Consider the following 10,260-nt stretch of genomic DNA (forward strand, 5'->3'; position numbering starts at 1 on the left):
ATTTTCCGTAGATTTGTGAGTGGGTTTTCTACGTTGTCGACACCTTTGATAGAGATATTGAGGGATGTCGAGCAATTTTCATGGAATGAAGCTCAGCGGGTAGCTTTTCAGAAAGCCAAAGAGGCTTTAATGAGTCCTCCAGTTTTGAAGTTCCCTGATTTTTCTATAGCGTTCATGTTATTGACTGATGTCAGTCAGGAAGGAGTAGGTACATGTTTAATGCAGAAATCTGAGGGTAAAATTCATCCAATAGCTTTTTACAGCAAGAAGTGCAAAACACGTTGAAGTAATGAAAGGTTAATGACGATGGAGGACAAAGAGGCTTTTGCAGTAGTGTTTAGTTTGGTTCATTTTAAGATGCTGCTTTTGGGGAACGAAGTGGGAGTTCTTACAGATCATAAGCCATTATTGGATCTTTTTAATAAGCCTGATCTTTCTCCTAAGAGGGCCAGGTGGTTTTTGACAATTAGAGATTTTGGTACTAAGCTCAAGTACATTGAGGGTAAACATAACGTGGTGGCAGAAATTCTTAGTGGGCATTTTGGGGACAAAGAGGATAAACATGTGTGCAGTGCAAGTGGTGAGCGTCCGGATTGGGAAATCAATATGGTGGAGAACAAACAAGATGAGGATGAGGTTTTAGCAGAAGCAAAGGCGTTTCTTAGAGGTGAATTAGTGAGAAAAGATTATAGATTGCCTTGTTCAGGTTTAGAATTAGAGGGTAATTTGTCGGTGAGGAAAATAAAATATAGGTTGAGAAGTAGTGAAGATAATGAGGATACAACACAAATCGTGGTACCAAAAGAGTTGATTCCAGTGATTTTGGAGATTACACATTGTAAATTTGGTAGTCCACATTTGGGGAATGAAAAGATGTATCAGAAAGAATGTCCATAGTCAATTCTTTTGGAAACATAAGTTTTCTTCAGTGGAGAAATGTGTGAAGGAGTGTTCCATGTGTAATTCATGTAAACCAGCGAGGGTAACGTCGTGTAAACTTAGGTCTTTTCCTATCCTGAGTAGCCCTGATCAGAGGGTGCATATGTATCTGCTAACAAACTTTTATGAATCAGGGTTTGGTCACAAACACTTGTTGGTGATTACATATGAGTTCACGAGGTTCATGGAGGTTTTCCCGTTAAGGAATAAGATGGCAGAAGACGCTGCGGTTATGTTTTTTAATAAATATATATGCAGATGCGGAGTATCAGAGAGAATTTATAAACAGAACATTGGAATGTCTTGCAGAAATTATGGGAATAAAGAAAGTAAATAATCTTCCTTATAGGCCAGAAGCAAATGGGTTGTGTGAACGAGCTAATAGGAAAGTGCTCAAGGCTCTTAGAGTAACAGTGGGCGGTAATGATAATAACTGGGATAGATATTTAAATGTAGTCAGATATAGCATAAATACAACGGTCAGTGACACCACTGGTATGTCACCTGTGGAGGCATTATTGAGTTATACAGTTCGAGGTGCATTTGACTTGTTGCCAATCCTTTCACAATGAGATAATACGGTTAAATTGTTAACTGCTACAGCTAAAGGAAGACATGCACGTCTTAGAAGTAATCTTGAGTCAAAGACACAAGCAATGGTCATGAGAAGTGATACAAAATCAGACAGCGCAAGAGTTGCAGTTGGGAATGAAGTGTTCTTGAAGATAAATGTCAGAAATGAATTAAATTACAGGTTGGGTCCCAAGTTCGAAGGGCCATTTCGTGTTATAGAAGAGAAAAGGGGTATTTATTATTGTTGTTTTTTTCCCCTTCGTCGTGGTTCAGCAATTATTTATGGGTCTTTCTTTCTCTCTCCTCTGTTTCCAGATCAGATGCAGAGATTTAGCATGGCAAGTCTTAGACAAAATTTGTCAAATCCTTTAGCACATTTATTCTCAGAGATTAAGATTACAGTGGACAGAACACAGGATAGAATTACAGAAACACTTACGTGGGATCTGGATACGAAACCAATGATACAAAGCTTTCTTGTGGTCAAAATAGGAGGTTTAAAAGGGCATTGGTCACTTTAGCCATAGGGGTAACTGCAACGGTCGTAAAAGCTGTAGAGGGAGTAGCAATTATAAGTCTAGTGCGTGTTGAGGCGTTGGAAGCCAAAGTAGCTGATCACGGTAGAGTTTTGGAGAAATTATGTAGTAATAACGCAGAGTTACACGAGCGGTTTGAGGGTTTAAGAAATACATATTTGTTGTAATTCGCTGTTCAGGGGGTTAGAGGTGACCTACTGTAGACTTGACAATAGGTATAGCTACGGTTCCTACTACAGTTTTGAATATTAAGAAAGACACCGAATCTTTGTTAAATGAGATTAAATCTCAAGTAAAACCGAAAATAGCAGCATCAGAGGGGCATATTTCTGAAGATATTTTCCCTATAGGGGAGTTAGAGTCAACTTTGAAGAATGAAGCTTCATAATTTTTACAGGTAGTGATTTATATAGATATTATGGGATAATAAAGGCACATTTGTCAGACAGGGGGTTGACTTGAAATTCCAACAAGTGATAAAGGGCGGTTACGTAGTTATATAGTAAGGTCTTTTCCTAGTACATATAATAATACAGTAGTGACGTTGGAGGGAATAGATGTATATTATAGGTAATAAGTATCAGTCGTCAGCTATAGATTATGAAACCAAATGTTTGTTGGTCTATAATAAATATGTTTGTGGTAATAAGGGTTTTGCTCTAAGAGATATAGCTTTGGGGGTTGTGAGTTTCCATTAACACATGACATGACATGACAGCTACAAAGTCTAGTTTTGTACTAGTTTCCGACAAGTATATAGTGGTCCCCATGCAAATATCTACAGCAGTCTTTTGTAGAAGCTGCAGAATCACCGAAGTCAGCGAGAACTCTTCAACATCATTCCTTTTGAGTCGCGGTTGTATGACGGAGAATGAAAGATAGTTTCTACGGAGTTCATCGTCCTCAGTAGGAGAGTTTATAATTCGATGGCGAACATTTTTCTACAACATACATGTTGTCTCCATGATTTAGTGGAATTACCGACAGCACCAGGCATTACGATGTTGCAAGCGTTGAAGGAGGATGATGCAGATATTGACTATACAGAACTGTTACATAATCACAAATTGTTGCCGGGTGTTCTAGCTGCATTGCTAGTAATTATTGTGATAATAAGTGTTGCCATTTTTCTGAGATGCAAATTTTTGTGTGTTTCAAGAAGAAGCAATCTCCAAGCATTGAAATGGCAGTGCCACATGAAGCTGCAGAGTAAATGTGGAATAAGCATGATCTGTGTCGAGGTCGACACAAGGTGGTGGCCTAGCCTGGTTCTATAAGTACGTGTCACTACAGTATGTGACAGTGTAGTGTTCAGCACATTCCAGCACGTAGGTAAATGCCTGATGGTCTGCGGAATTCAGCACAGAGCGCCCGAACGAAAGTCACCTTTAGATACAGCTGTATCAGCGACACGTGACCAGAAGTGCACGTCAGCGTTTTGTCTTGAATCTTCTAGAAGCTTTTATCCGGTTAAGATCTGGATATGGGTGTGTCGTGAAGAAGGTGTTCATACGTTAGTCATTATTAAAAAGTGGCTTGTAGGGTAAGTGTTGAGAGCTCTTGTGAAAAGCCATACACTCGTTTTAGAGGAGCCAAGTGAGAAGGACTTGGAGGGCTCTGGACCTGGTTCCTTGCAGGAGGGGTAAGTGTAAAGACAAATAGTAATTTCGCATTTTTTGTGACTTATCTCTTTGCTATCATTTCTTTCTGTGGTGTGATGGTTTAAGTATGGACTAAGTTGGCTTTAATTCTAATGGGAGATGATTTCATTGTAGTGGGAGATGACTTCATTTTAATGGGAGATGTTTCACGCTCATGGGTAGTCATAAGTGTTCATGGATTGTCGTGCACCTGCACATGTCCATGGCCACTATGGAGAATGACCACTTAAGTGAACTGGTGACAAAGGACTTAAAAAGTTAGAATGGAGATGGAATCGTGTTGGGCGGTTTGAGATGGGAAGAATCCTGCTTATAGTCCTTGTGACTGATAAAACTTTTGGGGAAAATATTCATTTACCTTTTCTTTCCGTTTTAGTATTATGCTTATTTTTCATTTAACATTGTCATATATATATATATATATATATATATATATATATATATATATATATATATATATATATATATATATATATATATATATATATATATATATATAATTTTCAAAGGGAAGTGCCAAAGGGCACTTACTAAGCACAGCCTTTTGGTTCTTAGTCTTATAAAGTGAGACCATTATGCCAAAGAACTTCCTTGTGCTTCCAGCTGAGGTTAGTACCAGTTCACAGCGAAGTTTGACAGGTGAAAGGCAAATGCAAGCCCCAAGCTCTTCCGCTTAGTTAGGTCACCCACCATGTGTATATAACCACATGCATACATAAATGTAATATATATATATACTGTATGTGTATATATATATATATATATATATATATATATATATATATATATATATATATATATATATATATATATATATATATATATATATATATATATATATATATATATATATATATATATATATGTATATATATATATATATATATATATATATATATATATATATATATATATATATATATATATATATATATATATATATATATATATATATTTATATACTGTATATATGTATTATATACACACACAAATATATAAATATAATGTAGGTATGTGTACAACCAAAGTTTGAACTCATTTACAGCAACAGCCCAGCACCAGCCACAGAATTGAAATGGTTGTTTCCTGCTTCCAAGGACGCTGAAGAAATATATCACGCACATAGATATGGCTCAGGTCTGACTGGTACGTGTCACCGCTACAATACAAAACTGCCATTGCAGGAAGAGCATGTCGCAAGAGCCCTTGACATCTGGCAAAGGTTAGTTATTACGTGAAACAATATTGTCTTTAAGAGCATAAGGAATTTATAGAGTAACTGAACAAGGCCAAATAAAATAAAATATATATATATATATATATATATATATATATATATATATATATATATATATATATATATATATATATATATATATATATATATATATATATATATATATATATATATATATATATGTGTATATGCATATATATATACATACATACATACATATATATATGTATATATATCAATATATATATATATATATATATATATATATATATATATATATATATATATATATACATACATACATACATATATAAATGTATATATATAATGTATATATATATATATATATATATATATATGTATATATATATATATATATATATATATATATATATATATATATATGCATATGTTTATGTACACTCGGCAACGAAACTGAAACATTTTTCTTAAATCTTTGTGCATTTAAAATATTGTGATTTCTGGCAATTCCAGAAATGGAGCGGAGCTTCAAAATATCAAGTTCGTGTTTTCTTAACATCCTATAACTTCATATCATAAAATTCTACATTTCTAAATCATTGATATTTAAATGCATTAATAATCTCTTATTTGTTCAAGTCGTTTTTGTAGTGACAGCTCAGAGTAAAACATCAGTCATTCTTTTGCCAAACCTTACTCATAAATGCCGTATGACTCCAAAATGGAATAGAATGCATGCGTAAGAGGAAACGCGATCTTAAATAATGAAGGAAAATGTTGAAAATTTGGGCTATACCCAAGGACGATCGGGTGGAACAATATGGCAATGACAGTAATGTTACGATGAGAGAGAGAGAGAGAGAGAGAGAGAGAGAGAGAGAGAGAAGTATGCTTTTGTGTGAGCACAGACCTATTTATAAAAATCTATTCATAATTTTCTTTAAGAAATTGAATGATAATACATTGCGTTCTAACATGCTACATGAAATTTGAAGTAACCATGTTATTCAAATTAATTTTCTCAGAAATTCATGCCTGGGTCTTGGTTTGATTCGATTGTCACTGTAAAATTCAGATAGTAAAAAGGTGGAAAAATTCCACCATATATTTACGTTTGAAAATTCATTTTCATCGGCAAAAGAGTCACGATAAAATCTATGTAAAGCAGATATACCTATTGCTGCAAATAACTCGAGATCTACTGCACAGACAATAAAAGTTTTATGTTGTACAAAAAAATGCTAATGTACTGGGAGATCTTTTAGCTTCGCGGCAAATAATGCAGCCGTGTTAGCTGAATAGTCGAACTCCGTACTGTTTGGCGTGGGAGCATAGTCAGCAATTCTTTGAGTTGACAGCCTACGTTAACCTTGATAAAAATCGACTTTTTATGACAGTAGTTTTTTAAGCAGCTTTCATTGCGATTTCAAAAGGAAATTCGACTATAAGAAACAAACTAGAAAACTCTAGCGAAAAGTATCCATGAAAATATAGTCATTCATATAGTTGTGATCGCGACCTATGCACATTGATTTTCTTACACACTCGAATTTCTTTAGTTCTTAAAATCGTCTCTATGATGAACACTTACTTACCAGGTTAGGCCCAAATAATTGGTGTTAATAACAATATATACAGCATATGCAGTATATATAAATAATATATATATATATATATATATATATATATATATATATATATATATATATATATATATATATATATATATATATATATATATATTATATATATATATGTCATGATAGGTTGAACTCAGGAAAATGTAAAGAAACAGAACGAGATACGCTTTTATTACACGAAACATATCAGACAAACGATAGTTCAAAATAATTTAAACAAATTTAAAAAGATAAAAGAAGGAAGCAATCCAGTTTTGCTTTAGTAAGGCACGTCGTAAAACAAACTGGGAACCTGGGAACTTAGACTTGAACCTACTCTGAATAGCATATATTTCAAAGGAATGACATACAAATACAATATAGTTTTCCTTTCAAACAGAGGAAGATAATATACATAAACACTCAGCAATGGGTGTATGACCCATGGCAACGTCAAAGTCAGCTGGTTGTGATAGTCGATACATCAAGTAACATCCAGTGACGTGTTTCTCCGCCCAAAAATCCCAGGCTCTTCACAGCGTTCTCTAGCGGCTTTAACTACTGTACATCTATTCGACTTACATTAGCTGTCACAACATTACTGCCACTAAGCACTTTGAAATACGAACATAGATTGGTAGAAACTATAGCAGTTACCATTACTAATTTACTTATGATGATGTAATAACAATGAGTGAATATTGTCGTCTTGATATGGAGTGCCACAACAAGATATCCACACCTTGTAGATCTCTACGAACGAATCCATCTGAGAAATTTCAGTTACTTCTTGTATATACTGTACAGTGTTATTAATTATCTCAACGTTTTAGTTTTGCAGATTTAACACATATGATATAATTTAAACTGTGTAGTCATATTCTAGAGTAAATATAACGAGATTACGTGTTTTAAGTAAAAAAAAAATAAACACAAGAAGAAACAAATGAAAACAGTTGCTTATCGTCTTTGTCGAGCGTACATAAGTATGATCGTATGAAGATTGAAAAACAGAAGAATGTATGATAGAAAGTATTTTAAACAGAATGTATGCAGTCGGAAAGTATAATGGTATAATTAGGAGAAGGCAAGGGAAGACTGTATTGGATGAAGTAATATCGCAGATAAGAGCGAGAAGAGTTCACAGTGAACTAATGCACTAGTGGGGAAAAAGGTCATCAGGAAATAGTCAACTCTTCTTTAATGGAGTTTTGTTTCAGAATTGACATAAATTATACAGATCGGATATTACTTTTGTAAAAAAAAAATTTTTTGTGTGTTCTTAAAAAAAACAAAAAGGCAATTCTACGAACACAGAACAGAACAAGGGTTCAGGGTGCCCTAAGTGTTAATCCACAGAGAATTACAAAATGAGTTGTTAGACTCCTTCCACTGACAGTATGGTAAAACAACTGCACTCAGCATCTGGATTGCTTTTCTCTGAGATGCACCTTATTTTTCTTGGACAGTGAATGGAAAATCAATAAATAAATAAAGTGTGGTAATTTGTAGGCCTTCACTAAATGATGCTGAAATCGAGGGGAAACAAGACAACTTCATCTCATGACTTGAAGTTGGTTCCACTGCTTGGAAAGAAAGGAATTTTTAATGTGAAAGCAACTGAAAGTGAAATATTTCTGCCCAGTCCTACAGTAGAGAAGGAAAAGAAAGGGAAGGAAGAAAATTATTAGCTGAATTCTGTAAGGGAGCAATGGACTCGCTGATAGAAGGAAATATTAAAAACCCAGTTACAAAAGTTTTGCTCACAGGGAAACTGTGTATGACAGATCAGAGACTGAACAGTATTGCCACTCTTTAAATTCTGACGGTGGAATACTATTAATCTTCCTAAACTGAAGTAAAATCAGAACGCTTAAAAAAATCTGCCACACTGAATTCACTTAGGTCGTAGCTTCACGGCACTATTTTCCACCAGATATAGGAAATTTTAAGCAAAAATATTTAGGTTGGAGTAGCGCCAAGGAATGTTGGTACCTGACAGGGAAGCAACAGAAATTGTTGATGTGATGGAGAGGCAGGTGGTAAATGTTCTACGTGCACAAAAGACTAGGTGGAAGAGAAAGGGAAACAGATGGGTTAGGTAATAAGTTTAACTTCATTATTGTGGGTTACAGATGGAAAGAAACAGAGTAGGAGTTAGAGTCAGTAGAGAGGGGAAAGAAAAAATGGTAGAAGTAAAAAGAGTTAGTGACAGGCTTAGAATCGCAGTGTTACTAGTAAGGGAAGATATTGTTAATGTAATTTCAGCAGACTCACCCTGCTGGGCCATCAGGAGCATGAAAAGGAAATGTCTGGGGGAAAACTGGAAACAGTAGTTAGAATAGTAATGTATAGAGAGAATAGTAAAGTATAGAGAGAAAATAATAATTTTGGAGTTTGGGAAGAGCACAGATGAATATGCGAAGGTTCAAGGAAACCAAGGATTTAGTCCTTATGAACTGCTGTTTTGTGAAGGCAGATAGTCATTTAGTAATGTATGGAATTGGTGGAGTATACGGCCAAATAGACTTTATGGTTAGGAGGGAAGGAAGATTTTAGTGTAGTAAACTGTAGGGTAATTCTTGTCGATGCACGTGTGAAACAACATAGGTTGCTAGTGATGATATCAAGATATGAAGCAGGAAACCCAACAAGAGCCCAAAGGGAAAAATAATTGATATATGAGATCTTCAGAGAGAATAGTGTGAGCAATGTAAGAAGTATGAAAGAGAAAGATAACTTTTAGGAACACTTAAGAGAGAAGGGAGCTGGTACAGTAGAAATATTAGGAATGATGTGAAAACGTGTGTGAAATGTGCAGAGGAAGCCGTTTGGTGAATAAGTGGTTATTTAGTGTCTAAATGGGGAAAGACTTGTTACTGTAATAAGATGTTAAAGATTCAGTTAGGTGGAAGTCTAGGACTATAAAGGATTGAAGGACTGGAAGGGAAGACATGTAGAAGGTGCTGAGGAACAATATAAAGAGGAAAAAGAAACTAAGGTGTTAAGCATAGGTATTGGGAAAACTTCAGAGAGCTAAACAAAAGTTTAGGAACAAGGGAAGGTGAAAAGGGCATTTTGGAGAACATCAAACTCAAGGAAAAAGTAAAGACAAGAACAAGATCTGGGTCAGGTGCCATAAATAATATAGAAGGATATATCTCGCGAAAGGGTGATGACATAAAACAAAGATGGTCAGATTATCATAAGCATCCTTTAAACAGAAAATGAAAGAGATCTGAGCGAAGAAGGGCGGGGGGAGGGGCTTGAATTAAACATACAATCTATAGAATTAAAGAGGGCCATAAGTAAAATATATAAAAAAGGCAAAGCAGCAGGTTTACCGAGGTGCAAATTGTAATGTTGGCGATACTTGTTAGAAAGTAGGAGGAACAGATACTGGAACTGTTAATAGCAATCTGGTAAGAGGAAGAAGGGAGAGAATGTGGAGAATGATAGTTATAGAGTAATTAAGCAAATAGAACACTTGTTGAAGATTACAGAAAGAATGCTTGAATAAAGATTACAAGAAACAGTGAAGAGTGAACAGCAGTGCAGTTTCATAGATGAAGAGGTAGGGATGATGCTCTTTTCATAATAAGACTGTTACAGGAAAAGAGGTTGGAAGGTAATCGGAAGTTCTGCTGTGCATTCATAGAACTAAAGAACAAGAGAGGTAGTGTCTGGTGTTTAGAATTGAGTGCCAGAAAAGT

The 10,260-nt window shown here is 34.9% G+C and overlaps 1 protein-coding gene across 2 annotated transcripts in view; it reads left to right on the forward strand.

Annotated features, from left to right (window-relative positions):
- Nucleotides 1-10,260, forward strand: part of LOC136847475 (uncharacterized) — a 41,695-nt gene that overhangs the window by 18,201 nt on the left and 13,234 nt on the right. Inside the window, exon 4 of one of the 2 annotated variants that reach the window (XM_067119210.1) lies at nt 4,755-4,931. In XM_067119210.1, coding sequence (XP_066975311.1) covers nt 4,755-4,931 — 177 coding nt within the window. The remainder of the gene's footprint in view (nt 1-4,754; nt 4,932-10,260) is intronic. The other variant, XM_067119211.1, reaches the window with a different exon arrangement.

This window comes from Macrobrachium rosenbergii, chromosome 16, assembly GCF_040412425.1.
Source record: "Macrobrachium rosenbergii isolate ZJJX-2024 chromosome 16, ASM4041242v1, whole genome shotgun sequence".
Taxonomy (NCBI): Eukaryota; Metazoa; Arthropoda; class Malacostraca; order Decapoda; family Palaemonidae; genus Macrobrachium; species Macrobrachium rosenbergii.